We start from the raw sequence: 15,014 nt of genomic DNA, 5'->3' as shown, positions 1-15,014 counted from the left end.
TTGCAGACATCTGGCCTCCAAGGCCTAGCCAACCACTAATCTATTTTCTGTCTCTCTGGATCTGCCTATTCTGGATATTTCATATAAATGGAATCATGCAATATGTGGTCTTTTGTGTCTGTCTTCCTAAACTTCGCATAGTATCACCTCCTTTTATATTCTAAATGTATTGTGGTGCCCCTGTTGCTTTCCTTAAATGAGATTCATAGAAAATATGACCTACTTCCATAATTTCTAAAAATCTGCCTTGTAATAAGAAGGTGGCTTTTAAAATAAGCAAATTCTGGGGCCTGTCCACATAGGGTGGTAGGATCCTTGGACCTGTACACAGTGTCCCTGTGCGTCAGCTACAGTGGTGTGGACATGGGCGTGTGGCATTAGAGTCCCAAACACAACAAGCAGCATTTCCATTGGTGACCCAGTTTCTCCAAACGCTGAGCCATTCTAGATACAGTTCCAAACAAACCGAACTTCAGTCTTCCCTCCGTTTACCTGGTGCTGATGTTCTCAGAACCTTCAGTGCATGTTCAAACCTTGCAAAAAAATATTTGGTGCTGACTCGTATCAGAGACTTAGGCTCTCCGTTCAGAGGATTACAGATAGGTGTTCATCTACAAGAATGTGTGGCGGAGCCCTCCAGAGTCACGTTAGAGACAAAAAACGATGCTGGAGAATGGCACCATCTTGTGTGTGATTGGCACACCGCAAGCCCGGCCTCCTCCCCTCTTCCTGCCGCCAGGACCTACCATCATCGAGCTCACCAAGAGTGTCTCCCGGGAAACCATACGTCCCTTGTGAGGACCAGCGGTTTAGCTCTTCTGAACTTAAACATTTCCAAGTACACGATCACCTCTGGGTTCCTAGTCCATCAATTTCTGTGGGTTTTTTTCTCTCTTATTTAAATAACTTCTACTTGCCATTCTTCCAACACTTATAAACCTATCCAACATTCTTCCAGCTTAAAAAAAAATTTTTTTTAACCTGTCTGCTGCCCCACTTTTGCTGACCTTGATCCTACCTTTCTCTCTCACCTGGATTTTGCAATATTCTCTTACCTGGTCTCCTTCCCTCTAGTCTTGATGTCTTTGCCCCTACTCTGCCCAGGACACCGGAGGACAGATCAGGTCTGGCTACACCTCTTCCCCGAACCTCCAAGTGGACTGAAGATCTAGATGCCCTTCTACACAGTATCTCACGGCCAGGCCCACCCCACACACCTCCTCATCCTTGAGAAAACTTTTGAAATGTTGACATGTTCAAACCTAGTGCTCAATGGGATGGTATTAGGAGGTGGAGCCTTTGGGAGGTGCTTTGGCCATGAGGGTGGAGCCCTCATGAATAGGATTAGTGCCCCTTGTGAAAGGGACCCCAGAGAGCTCCCTCACTCCTTCTGCCAGGCGAGGACCGAGCAGGAAGATGGCTGTCTGTGAACCAGGAAGCAGGTCCCCACCAGACCCCAAATCTGCTGGCGCCTTGATCTTGGACTTTCCATCCTCCAGAATGTAAGAAGTAAATTCCCATTGTTTATAAGCCACCAGTCTATGTTTGGTTGTTATGGCAACCCAAGCTAAGACAGCTACTTTTTGAGATGTGATCGACATACAGTAAATTGCATGTCTTTAACAGCTTTATTGAGGTATAATGCACACACCATACAATTCACCCATTGAAAGTGTCCAATTCCACAATTCTTAGTGTGTTCACAAACTTTACACATATTTAAAATGTATGAGTTGGAATATTTTGGCATATGTACATATCCCTGAAATCATCACAGTTGTTAAGATAGATATCCATCACCCCTAAAAGCATCTTCATGCCCATTTGTGATTTCTTCCTCACCCCACCCCCTTCCGGGCAACCATCGGTCTGCTTTCTGTACTATAAAGTTAAGCCACTTTCAAGAATTTTATAAAAACAGAACTATATAGTATGTACTTCTTTTTTCTTTGTTTTTGTTCTGGCTTCTTCATTGTGTCCCTGCACATATACATATCCAGAAAATTCGTTGGATAATTTTTTTCAAAGCATATTTGAAACAGATCTTCTGTTTATGCGACAGTTTTCTCCACTCATGGACTTCAAACCTAACCCAGGGCTCGGCACATCATCGCTTCGCTGTAGTGAAAGCAAAGGCAGAGACTCCCCAACCCACGAGTGGTACTCCTTTCTTAGGGCTTGAAAAATACAACACAATCTGTTTAAAGAGAGCTGTCATTACAGTAACTGTGACTTGAAATCTATTGATCAGATACAATGTGATGCTGTGGTAATATTGTTGAAAGAAAATGAACAATTGTCCAAATTCTTAAGAACATCCTTCAAACATGGAAGGCGGAATAGAAATGAAGTCAGAGGGATTTGTCAACTTCAAGGAAATTTAAAAATTTGTCCGAAGACCCCCCGGGCTGTCTTCACCTAATGATATTAAGGGTCCCTGTCTGAGGATTTCAAGAATTTCTGAACAAACTAGAGTTATTACGCCAGCCGTGTTTTATTTTTGCTGGTGAGTGGGAAGGGACAGTGTTGAGAAATCCATCTCAAGAAGCTTTTGCGACATTCCTGGTAGTCGGTGATGGCTGTGAGTTTTCCAACTGCACACATAATTGTCAGTCTGATGTGGGTTTTACAGGTTCACAGGAGGGAGGCAGAAACATGAAAGAGTGAGTTGGTTTCCAGGACAGTAGTTCCTGGTAATAAGGGGATGGTAAAGAGGTTGAATTTCAAAGTCCGATTAGAAATCACAGCTATGGAATTCAGTGACTGTCACTGAAAAGCCTGTGGATTTGGCCTGCTGTGCACAGATGGTGGCTCTTGGTTTGTTAACCCAGAGCAAAATGGCAGCGGAGCAGAAAACATAAGCAGCGCCTTCTGGGGGATGTGCGTACGCTAGAATAATGCTCCGAAATAAACGAGTTAAAAGAAAGCACCAGAATGTGGAAACCCTAAAGCACTCTGGCTGACTAATGAACGTTATTTGGAAATAGTCCTTCATCATGGGTTTTGTTCTAAAGCAAGGTAACTCCATCCATCACAAGTAAATAAAGCCCTAGTAAAATCAATAGGGTTAGGTTTATGATTAAAGCCCATGACAAAGGAACCTGTGCAAGAATACAGTGTCAAACGGGGCTCCTCAGATTCTCGTGTGCACACGAACCACCTGGGAGTCTTGTGACAATGGGGTTCTAACTCCGTCCGTCCAGGAGGCTGGGGCCCGAGATTCTGCCTTTGAAACCAGCACCCAGGTGGTGCGTATGCCGCCCACCCTCAGACCACACTTTGAGCTGCAAATGCAGACTTGGGGGAATGGGTTGCTCTTCCCTCTTTATCACTGATCCTGAAGCCGTCCTGTAAAGTCCCCTGACAAAATGAGTCTGTGGTTAATAGTCCTGTTCATCTCTGAAGGATACAGAAGCCAAATTCTGATTTCTATCTTGTGTTCTAAAAAAAAGAAGGGGGGGCAGTTTTTTCGTTCATGCCATCATGAAAAATCATTCGAAAAAACTGTAGATTGAGTTCTCTTTATTTTAGGGTTGAAAATACTCATGCCATTTATTTTACTGATACCATTTACTCCTGATCACTGAAAGAAATTAAATTTTATCCAGTATGTTACCTACATGCATCAGGAATAACAGTGGCATTCAAAACTTTTTTAAGCAGAACTTCTGTAAGAACAGTCGCTTTTCTGGTTAAAACTTGAAAACGAAGACTCTGATTTGAGAACTGTCCTGGGTTTTGAGGTATTATGGTCGCGTCAGCTACAGATTTTGAAGCAAAACTCCCTGGTTTCGAATCTGGTCCTCCACTTACTATATACAGTGGTTGTTCCTCCATAAAATGGATCTGCATTCTCTGGTGTTACTGGATTAAGTGAATGAATATTTGTAAAGCTCTTAGAACAGTACCTGGCAGGCATACGAAGTATAGAAATGCTTGTTAAGTATATCACTAAAATTTAGATATGTGTTAATGTCAGGGCACCTGGGTGGTGCAGTCGGTTAAGCGTCTGACTCTTGGTCTCACCTGGGGTCGTGATCTTAGGGTCATGGGATCGAGCTCCACCTCGGGTTCCATGCTCAGCTCGGAGTCTGCTCAAGATTCTCTCCCTCGGCCCTACCACCCCCCCCCAACATCTGCACTCTCTCTCTCTAAAATAAATCTCAAAAAAAAAAAGAAAAAAAGATGTGCTAATGTCATGTCTTACTGGCCCAGTGGTCTTCTGGAATTCAAAAGGTCTGACTAAAATAGCATCCTACAAGACTTTCCCAGCTGGTAGCTGGGTCAGAGAGGATGGTGATTTCAGCCAACAGACTGGGAACCCCAAAATAAATTCACACCATCTAGGGGTTTTACTTGTTTGGTCGGACTCACCTCAGTCCTTTGGTTTTGCAGTTGGTGATGTATATTGGCCAGGTGGCCAAGGACATCTTGAAGTGGCCTCGTCCTCTCTCCCCTCCTGTGGTAAAGCTGGAGAAAAGGGTGATTGATGAGTACGGAATGCCATCCACCCACGCCATGGCAGCCACAGTCATATCCTTCACCCTCCTCATCTCTACCATGGACAGATACCAGGTGAGGCCTGACTCCTCTTCCTCCCACGTAACCTCATCCACGCAGTGAGGCAGCAAAGAGAGGTTTTGCTTCAGAATTTTCCTTTTTGAGGGACTTTGAGGTTTATGAAATGAAGACTACGGGGGATCGAAATGTATTGAGTCATCAGTGACAATTTCTTCATAGAGAGAGTGACACATGGCTTAGCGTCCAAATGAGGCCGTGCCTCATAGTGAAAGTGATACCCCCAGGAACAACACCCCCACCACGAGACAGCATGGACTGCCCCAGGAACCAGGGTGTGGAGTCTCCCCAGCAGAGCATCGTCACCCTGAGCTGCCTGGCTAGACCGCACATTATCGGTTCTCTCATCTTCTTGTTCGCAGCAGAGGGGAGGAGCTTAGGATCCTCATTATTGGTCCTCCAGGACTGAGATGATTCCCCCAGATAAATCCTCCTGCTAGACTCCCCAGGGCCCGGGGCAGGAAAGAGTCTGGGCCCCACATTGGCTCCCAAGGCTGCCTCTGCCCCTGGTTGGGGCTCAACCACTAGAAATAATGGCTCCATGTTTTCTAGAGTACTCTAAGGGACAGCAGGTTGATAAATGTTGCAAATAGAAGAATGTCACTTAATTAATAATCTGCTTAGATGCCAGTTACAGTCAGACCTTTTAAAAGTTACACTAGTACTGCAGTGAAGTTTTTTTTGCCTGAGAAGTTTTGCTCCAAGTTTGTGTTTCATTTAATAAATTGTACCTTTTACTCTCCGGACAATTCAGATTTCATTAACCTTAACCGTCTTGTATGTAAAAGACAGTACTGTTCCGCCTCGTCCCTTCACCCTCAAAACACGGGAGCACATTCTGTGCCCCAGGTTGTGCAGAACTAGGGGAGTCCGCCTGATGTGGTTGGACAAGGACAAGGTTAGTGTTGGGTCCTGGCTCTACCTCTATGGTCTTCTGCCTAGTCACCTGGGGGTCAGACCTCAGTTTCCTGGTTGGGAAAGGGATGGGTCTAAGGAGTATGTCCAACTAGGTATATTATAATCTATCGTAACTTACTTACGTGTCATGCCAAGATCAGAAATTTCTGAGATCTCCAGTACTGTCTGAGTTCACTTAATGCAAACTTAGGAGCTATGTCGTATGCAGGGCATCTGCCCCAGAAGGACACGGGCGGCCCAAGGCCAGCCCCCATCGGGCTGCTCTCAGCATCCAGAGAGGCACTGTGCAGGAAAAAAGCCCCAAGTAGCAGCTGACTGCAAGAACACAGCAACAACCACTGTTTATAGACTCATTTCAAAGCCTCCTGGTTCTTCTCAAAAAACTCTTTTCAGCTCATATGATGCAGCAGTTTTCAGCCTGAGCTGTTATTCAATTTTTAATGATAAATATATTTAGCTATTTGGGTTATTTGCTGTAAACAGTTCTAAATATGGCTTATTTATATGACTGTGTGTGCAGGCTAATGCCCAGACTCTAATTTCTGAAAGCATTAACTCATTCATTTTTAACACTTTTTCCTAAATTAAAATCCAAGACGCGGTTAATGATAAATGTTAAGAAAAGACCTATGACCATGTATAATTGTACTCCCATCTTGCATCAGAAAGAACATGCTGGTCTTGGATTCAGAAGAGGGGGCTTCTGGTTCTGACTCTTACCCTTTACGGACTGTGTGACCTTGGGCAGGTCGTTTGGCCTCTCTGGGGCCAGCTCCTGTTGTGAGGATCAAATGGGATGATGGATGGGAAAGCGTCTGTGTGCTAAAGTTTAATAGCGACGTAACTGATTATCTAGGTTAAGGGTTTCCTCAGCTGTGGAATGGAGCTAATGACAGAACCCACTTCATAGGGTTGTGTCAAGATGTGAGGAGGGGGTGACTCTAAAGTGCTTCACACAATGTAGACAGCTCTCTGTCATCTTTATTCTTTTCACCATGGGACACCACAGGTGTTAGTGCTTGAAGCACATGGATTATGTCTCTACGTCTTCGTTTATAAGCAGAATACCCCTATGCTCCTTGTAGGACTCAGCAGTAGCCAGATTCCTCTGGTTGCTGTAGTTACCACCAGCAAATGTTGAGATGTAGTAAAGTCTGGATTTTTGCCTCAACATCTGTATGTAAAGGTGCCCGTTCTTAGCCTGGCTGGGCTTCCTTAGGAAGCCAGTGGTTGCCAAGCTTTACCACCCAGCGTTTGATGAGGAAGTCGTCAGTTGCGCTTCCGGGTGATGGGGCTGTCCATCTACCTTGCCCCTCACTCCATACTCTACACTTCATACATGTTGGGCTAAGAATAGGTCGAAATAAAGAATGATTTACTTCACAAAAACTATCTGCACCATGTCTGTGGTCATGAGGCCTTAAGCCGAGTTCTAACGATGTTGTAGGCATCTTCCCCTTCTTTTTGCTCTTTTTCCCACTTTTCAAGTGGTTTGAGACCATCAGACTGCCGCTCTGGGGAAACTGAGGTCGAGGCTAGCAGTCGTTGGGTGGGAACCCTTTCCTCCCACCGTGTCAAACTGTGTGAGCATGATCTCATTGCCTTGTTTTCTCTTCTCCCCACACAGTATCCCTTTGCTTTGGGACTGCTGATGGCTGTGGTGTTTTCCACCTTGGTGTGTCTCAGCAGACTCTACACCGGGATGCACACGGTGCTGGTAAGTCCTGCAGTCAGGTCTTCAGGTGACTGTCCCAATAACGCTGCGGCCGACATATCAGTGTGTTCTTCACACTGTATTACGTCTACAGCTGTTTGCATGTGTAATTATATTTCCCATCAGGCCCATGAGGTAAGTAATTATTATTTTGTGGCCCCTGCATCATCATCATCATCATCATCATCATCATCATCATAATGAATCATTAAGATAATATCAAGGAGGCTCAGCTGGGCTAGACCCTCATGACTTGGAAGATTGGCTAGAATGGCAACAGAGGCTCAGTCATTTAGGTTCATGTTGGTTTACTGATGATGCAGAAGCAGTGCAGGAAAAACACCCAGGGTCAAGGAGGCGAGCGGGTGGATAGGGTTCCCCACTTAGGCCCTCACACAGACAGGCCTGGATTTTTAAGGATCTCAGCTGCCCTTTTAGAGAAAGGGTCCCACTGGGTCAAAAGAGCCCAGAATCATGGGTTCGCTTCCTTCTGTACTGTTCTGGGCTGGGGGCCGTGGTGGGCACAGAGAGACCCGCCTGCATTTAAAGGTTCAGCTACCCTTTTACCATATTCAGAATTTCCAGGGCTGCTATGGTCAGCACAGTTGAAATCACCTCAGAGCTCTACTTCCTGGTGTATTAGCCAGCTGCCTTGAGGTTCCAGAGCACAAGGCTGGCCATGGTTTATCACAGGGCCTACTGATCATCATAACTGGCCTAAGAAAGATGTCTCTAAAAAGGAATGGGCCCTTGCTATTTGTGGTACTCTCCATATGAAGCTCAAAAACTGTTAGCAAAAGACCTCTGAAGGAAAGGCCGCCCTCTTGTTTCTCCTCCCGGGACCTGGTGTTGGCAGTTGCAAGAAGGGTGGCGGGGAGGGTTGGGAAGGGCAGAAGCAGCAGAGGTGAATGGGTAGCGAGAGAGCTTGTCAGAATGAGCAGAGGCAAAGGCCTGGGAGGAAGTAAGCCCAGAGAAAACAAGCTTATGGCTACACGAGGCTCAGAGAGAGACATCTTGCTTCCCTCATGAAAATGCACACCCTAACTCAAAGAAAAGCAAGGGGGAGCCAAGAGCCAACGGAGTCGGGACTGGGCCTCGGTGAGGGAAGTAAGGCACAAAATGGCGTGCCAGACAGCCCCGCAACCAAGGTAAATGATTTTAATGTAGTACTTAAATCAAAATGAATGTGAAAAGTTTCCATGTTAAACCAAACATCCGGGGCGCCTGGGTGGCTCAGTCGGTTAAGCATCTGCCTTCAGCTCAGGTCATGACCAGGGTCCTGGGATCGAGCCCCACATCGGGCTCCCTGCTCAGCGGGGAGCCTGCTTCTCCCTCTCCCTCTGCTGCTCCCCTTGCTTGTGCTCTCTCTCTTTCTCTCTGTCAAATAAATAAATAAAATCTTTAAAAAAAAATCCACATTTCAAATAAAGTCCAGCTCTGCCCCTGAATTTGCCCGCCGCTGCTTCTCTTGCCCCATCCTCACCCCGGCCTGACCAGATCTGGAAGATTCTGCAGGAGCAGTTAGGGGCCTGGTTCCTCTCCCTCCCGAGACACGTCCTTGCTGTCCCCGTCCCGTCACCCGGCGCATCTGGCTTCTGAGCCCACAGGGGAACGGAGAGGAGAGCATTCTCGATTTGCCACACTACTGCTTCACATTAGAAAGAGGTTCTCTCCAAATACGTCCACAGACTTAAAAATGGAACCAGGCAGAAGTCTCGCGGGTGTTTTGGCATTTCTTTTATCTGGAGCTACTTTTTTAAATTTCCATAGGCTGTCATAAAAAAAAAAAAAATGATCGTGAGAACTCAGGTCAACATGAAAAGCAGTGTAAACATGAGGACGTGGGGCTGCAGACGTGAGTAGAGAGCACAGAAAACCCACCTCAAGAAAAACACAGCTTCATGTCTGGCTTTTCTTTTTCAAGTGGGTTATGGGGATAGGGAAGCAGGTATTTGTGGGGAAGATTACTTAAGCCTCTCATTCAGCTGCAGGGAATGGGCACAGCAGCTCCTTTCAGAGCATCTGTCCCAGAAGAAACTGGAGCGAAGCTGTAGAAACTTCCACCCCTACCCTGTGCCCTCCCCCCCCCCCCAGGGCTCCTTCCATAACTGCAATTTTGTTTTATAAAGGTCTGAGACCCTGACTCAGGCCCAGGCCCGAGTGGAGCCAGACGCATGGCCCAGGGTTCGATGGCACATAATTTCTAGTAACTGAAGGGGGCAGTTGGTTTTAACAGTAAGATCCAGTTAAATAATGGATTGGAAGTCTTCTTCCTTCAACAGCAGCTCAGTAGTTTGCTGCAGGGTGCCAGGCTGGGAGCTCGATCACTGAGATATGGAAGTAAAAAAAACCTACCTCACCCTTCTGGGTCTCTGAGTGTTGATGGTGACAGAGGTGTGAGCTGCTGATAATTAGCCTGGAGCAGCTTGATCAGGCCGCCTAAGGGGGCATGCCTCTCCCCCAGACCCCTTGTGGTTGCCTGGGACTGCCGTGAGCTAATGGTTCTCAACCCTGACCGCGTATTCTCATCCCATGGAAAGCTTTGTAAAAATATCCCTGGGGTATTTGGACACCCACATTCATACCAGCAGCATTATTCGCAATAGCTGAAGAGTGGAAATCACACACGCACGCGCGCACACACACACACATACACACACACACACCCTAAGCATTGGTATTTGTTCAAAGATCCTCCGTAGATTTCTATGTGCAGCCAGGGTTGAGAGCCTGATTAGACAAATTATCCTTTAGAACTGGCCACGAACCTGTGCCTGAACCAAACTGGAGCAGGAAGGTGGCAGGCAGGTGGAGACGGATGCTGTGTAGACACCCACCACGTCCTTAGCATGAATTCTCTAATGGCGTGCAGCAAGGACACAAACAGCTCACATGTCATTCAGGGGGCTGCCTGCTTCATGCAAATGGTTCTCTGCCCATGAAGCAGAAGCAATTCAAGGAGAACAGAAATTTACTTATCTCACCCCTTGAGAAATCACTCCATGTCAGAGGTGAGTGGTTTGCTCGCCAAGGTCAAGGCTTTGGGGACAGGCCCTGAGCCGACTCCTGGGCAAGCCTCAGTGAAGCCTGAGGAGGCAGAGAACCCACACGTGGGGTCCCTGTCCTGCCAAACCAGCTCTAGCTGCACCTCAGAGAAGGGTGTCTCCATGCACCAAGATGCCTCAGCAAGAAAAGTTGGGCCCCGTCCTAGCTCCTCCCTTCCCATAGTCCTCAGCCAGGCAGTCACTGAGCTGAATTAGTTCTGACTCTTAAAAATTTCTTAGAGCTGCTCTCACACCACCACCAGGATATTAGGAGTGTCTCCATCTCCTGCTGGATGTGAAGGATGACCCAGGTAGCCCCAACTGTGAGTGGCAGCCATCTGGGGACCCTAGGGGAACTGACCTTTGAGAGCAGTCAGTCCCGTTCATGGCAAAACACGGAAATAAAACATGGCGGCCCTGATGACATCCTTGAGCTGCTGATCCACCACGCCTGGGGCCACACTGCCTCCAGGCTTGTTGTTCAAGGTAAAAAGTTCATTATTGCTCAACTGATTTTTATTGAAGTCTTACATTTCCCATAGTGAAAAGTGTCCTAACCAATGATTTACAGAAACAATTTTTTGTGTATAATTTCATGTTCTCTTGGTTTGAAGAGGAAACCAATTGCAGTCAGCTGAAGGGGAGTGGTGGGGAAGGAAGAAAGACAGGGTAGAATGTCTTGGAAGGCCTGGGGCAGCTCATGGAACTCAGTATGGATGGGGCTGAGCAACAAAACCTCTGAAAGACCCAGAACCACAGTGTCTCCGAGAATGCCTTCCTGTCCCTCTGGAGGACTACTGTTTGAAGAACCCCACAACCTCTCTCTCAGATCAAAACCTTAATTTCCAGAGGTGAAACCTTGATTGCCCTGTGTGCTACCCTTGGACCAGCGAGGCTCAGGAAGAGGAGCAGGTCCCAGAGCAGAAACAAGACCCCAGGAGTCACCCCTGTGGGCTACAAAGGCAGTGCCCCGAGAACAAGGAGTAGAAAGACAACCCAGAATTCCCAAACCTAAGAAGTTACCGTCTGCACAGGTCAGGACTCCTAGAGTGCAAATAACAGACACCAACTCAAACTCACTTAAGCTTAAAGGAAAATGTATTGGTTTTTATAGCCACGCTGTAGGAAGGGCAGAGGGCAGGTCGCCATTGGGAGAACGGGACTTGCAGTCTAGATCTTTGCTGGAAGTCTCCCCACTCATCCTTAAGCTTCTCTGTACATCTCTTCACATGGTGGATCCGTGCTCTTGGGCTGCCTTCTCTCTCAGGCTAGATCCAAGGGGCTCTGGGCTTAAATTCTGTTTTGTTCCTGAAAGGATTGTAGTAGAGAGAATTTCAGGAAAGTGTCTAATGGCCTGACCTGGACAGTGAGCCCATTGCTGCACCAAACGCTCTGGGAGGGTGCCGAGGACGGCAATTGGTCCTGCGGGGTAGGAGCCAGCCTGTGTGAGCAGGGGCCGTGATGGGCAGTGATGGTTAGGGTTGGGATTAGGGTTGGCCTGTGGGAGGAGCTGTTCTCCAAAATGAATGGGTCTGTTGTCAGAAGAAAAGGGAAGACAAAGCCCTAGTGGTATCCTTTCTACATTGACATTATTTCGTTTTCTTGCTCTTCCAAGGACTCAGAAACTGGGCATTATGCTTGTTTATGTGGGGAAAGGAGGATTAGAGCCAATCAAGAAGGTTTCATGCTCAGTTTTTGGTGCCTGAGATTAATCAACTTGTACAGAATTGATTTTAAGTCTTTTGACTGATAAGGCAGTTATCCCCAATATGTTAACGGTAAAATTAGCCAGAATTGTTGTTGCTAGATTAGTGAATGGTTGTCCCATTATTTTGAATTTGAATTAGCTGAAATGCTGTTCTATTTTATTGTCCCTAAATTGTTTGATCTGTGGATAATTATATAGATATTGGGTTTTATTTGCTTACTCATTTATTTTTTTCCCCTAACTATTGCTTTAGTTTTGATTGCAGTTGGAGAACGTTGAAAAGGCTTCTCAAATATTAAATTATCTGCAGCCCATACAAAACTCTGTTCTGGCTTTGGACTAGAGCAGTCTTGGCGTGTTTTTTTTTTTTTTTCCCAAGTTTTTTGAAACTACTTTAAAAAAAAACCTTACTTCAAACTCCCCTTCTTAATATGGAAAAAAAGCTAATTGTAATATGAATTCTACCCAACCAAGCCTTACTTTCCGTTATAGGGTAAGTTAGTTACTGAGATAAAAAGGGAATTTGGTTGTGTTTCTGAGCACTCCATTATTATGCACATTGGTTTTTCTTTACCTTGGAGAGACATATTTTTATTCTTTTATTAAAATAGAGAATTATTTCTGGTTTCATAGGTAATAAGGACTCATGGTAGAACATTCATCCTCTGTTGTTTTTAAAGTTGTTGTTGTGTTTTTTTAAGATGAAATAAATCATTATTCGTTAACCACCGTAGGAGAAGTGCTGACAGCCGTTTGTTAGGATGATATAAAGGGAAACTGAAGACGTTATATGCTTCTATATTAATCAAACTGAAGTTAGGGCATTTCCAGCAAGAGTTGCTTGTGGTATGTATTCCTAGCAATAAAAGTAGGTAAATTAATTTTTCATCTGCTTTCTCCACACTGTCCAAAAAGCCACAGTTGGGGCTCAGTTTTCTGTCTGTCCTGCAAGTGGGAGGTGAGTGGGCTAGCCGGAAGTGCTCCGAATCCAGGAGGGGAGCCAGACTGAGCCTTGAATGCAGCCCGCCGAAGATTGGCAAAGACAGAAGGTGGTCCACGCACTAGAATCGTGCAGAGGCCAGAGGTCCCTCGTGGGCAGTGAGCCAAAATGTAAAGGGCCGCAGCAGGCAGGCACAGACTAGTATGGGGCCAGTTGGTCTCAGACCAGAAGCCTCGTCCATCCTTCCTGCTGCAGTAGAAACTGGTTGGCCTCAGAAGCTGTTCCAGTGTTGTAGGTTGTCAGACCTGAGGGCGTGTGACAATTAACTGACAATTAGCCCGACTCTCCAAGGCTAATGGCTGGGCAGCCAAGCCAAGTGGATGAGGCCAGCAGCTGTGGAGATGGTCCATTGAGGTGGAGTCAGCCAGGCACGGTGGCCATGGGGAAAACAGGTCAGTGACAACCTCCCAGAAGTGTCCTTAAATCCCGGATTGCTATAAAGGGAGCTTGGATAAATGCTTAAAGTCTAGATTGTGTCAAGAATGCCTTCACTTTTGCCAAATAAATAAAAACAACCACATCCAGGGATGGAGCACGGCGTTGAGATCTAGCACCACGGGGTTATACTTGTGTTTTAGGTGAGTTCCAGTTACTCGTAATGTAAGAGCAAGAGATTGGATTAAACCTTCCACAGAAGCCCAGTCTCCACCTGTTTCTTTTATTAGGTATTTGCCTTTGGGATGATATAGTGTGCTACAGTTTCATTGAAGGGTGAAGTGTTTCTATAAGCTTATAATTGTATGCCTCTCTTAACAGAAAATGCGCTGTCTTCAAAATCTGTGTGATCAACTTTTGTAAAATGAATCAGACCTTCCCATTTATTTACATGATTTTTTTTAAGATTTCATTTATTTATTTGAGAGAGAGAGAGTGTGTGCATAAGCAGGCAGAGGGAGAGGGAGAAGGAGAGGGAGAAGCAGATTCCTGCTAAGCAGGGAGCCCAATGCGGGGCTCGATCCCAGGACCCTGAGATCATGACCTGAGCCGAAGGCAGACGCTTAACTGAAGGAGCCACTATTTCAAGGTAAAGAAATAGGTGCCCCTATTTACAAGATTTTTTAAAGAGATTCTTTGGCCCCTTGGGAAAATATATATACAGATTTCTCCCATAATGCTCACTTCTGCTATGACATTCCAGAAAATATTGGCATGCACTTGCCAATGCACTTTATTATTGTTGCAACTTTCTACATCATTACTGGTTTGTCCTACCAGCGGACCAAAGGGAAGAAGAGGTGGAATGATCTGCTATGATCCTCAACTAACCACTGAAACCTGAGAGTGGAGCCTATTTTTAAATCAAATTCAGTCATAAGAAAAAAAAATTTAGTTCAATAAATTATTCACCTTCAGATGACAGATGTAGAAAGGAAGAATCCTACACATTTAATATCAGTAGGCCAGAGCTGCAGAGGCAGAAGCAAATCCAGTGTGCTCAAGGTGAGGTGACTTGGACTCAGGCAGGAAGCCTCTTCTACTTGTCACGCTACCTCAAAAACTGGAAAAATTAGAAAGAAAACATTAATGAATATTTATGGAGGCTCAAAATAGAAAAAGGCATGATGTGAAATGTAACAATCCACAAAGAAAAGTTAGAAGAGCTGACTACATACATTTTTTCACTTCTGTTTATAAAAAAAATCAAAAGTCATCATTAAGGGATGCCTGGGTGGCTCAGTCAGTTAAGCGTCTGCCTTCAGCTCAAGCCGTGATCCCAGAGTCCTGGGATCGAGTCCCGCATCGGGATCCTAAGGAGCCTGCTTCTCCCTCTGTCTGCCACTCCCCCTGCTTGTGCTCTCTCTCCTTCTCTCTCTGACAAATAAATAAATAAAATCTTTAAAAAAAAAGTCATCGTTAAAAACATAAATGTAATAAATGATAGACAATTATTATAAGGAATCAAGAGCAGGCAATAGGGGCGCCTGGGTGGCTCAGTCGTTAAGCGTCTGCCTTCGGCTCAGGTCATGATCCCAGGGTCCTGGGATCGAGCCCCGTATCGGGCTCCCTGCTCAGCGGGGAGCCTGCTTCTCCCTCTCCCACTCCCCCTGCTTG

At 45.9% G+C, this 15,014-nt stretch overlaps 1 protein-coding gene across 5 annotated transcripts in view; it reads left to right on the top strand.

Moving 5' to 3' along the window:
- The window catches only part of SGPP2 (sphingosine-1-phosphate phosphatase 2), a 183,717-nt gene that overhangs the window by 145,895 nt on the left and 22,808 nt on the right, over window positions 1-15,014 (top strand). For 4 of the 5 annotated variants that reach the window (XM_032401276.1, XM_032401290.1, XM_032401284.1 and 1 more), the window contains 2 exons: window positions 4,396-4,575; window positions 7,124-7,213. In XM_032401276.1, the coding sequence (XP_032257167.1) occupies window positions 4,396-4,575; window positions 7,124-7,213 (270 nt within the window). The remainder of the gene's footprint in view (window positions 1-4,395; window positions 4,576-7,123; window positions 7,214-15,014) is intronic. The other variant, XM_032401278.1, reaches the window with a different exon arrangement.

This window comes from Phoca vitulina, unplaced genomic scaffold (assembly GCF_004348235.1).
Source record: "Phoca vitulina isolate PV1807 unplaced genomic scaffold, GSC_HSeal_1.0 scaffold1, whole genome shotgun sequence".
NCBI lineage: Eukaryota > Metazoa > Chordata > Mammalia > Carnivora > Phocidae > Phoca > Phoca vitulina.
The sequence above is the reverse complement of the archived record's forward strand: the minus strand, read 5'-3'. Positions and strand labels throughout refer to the sequence as shown.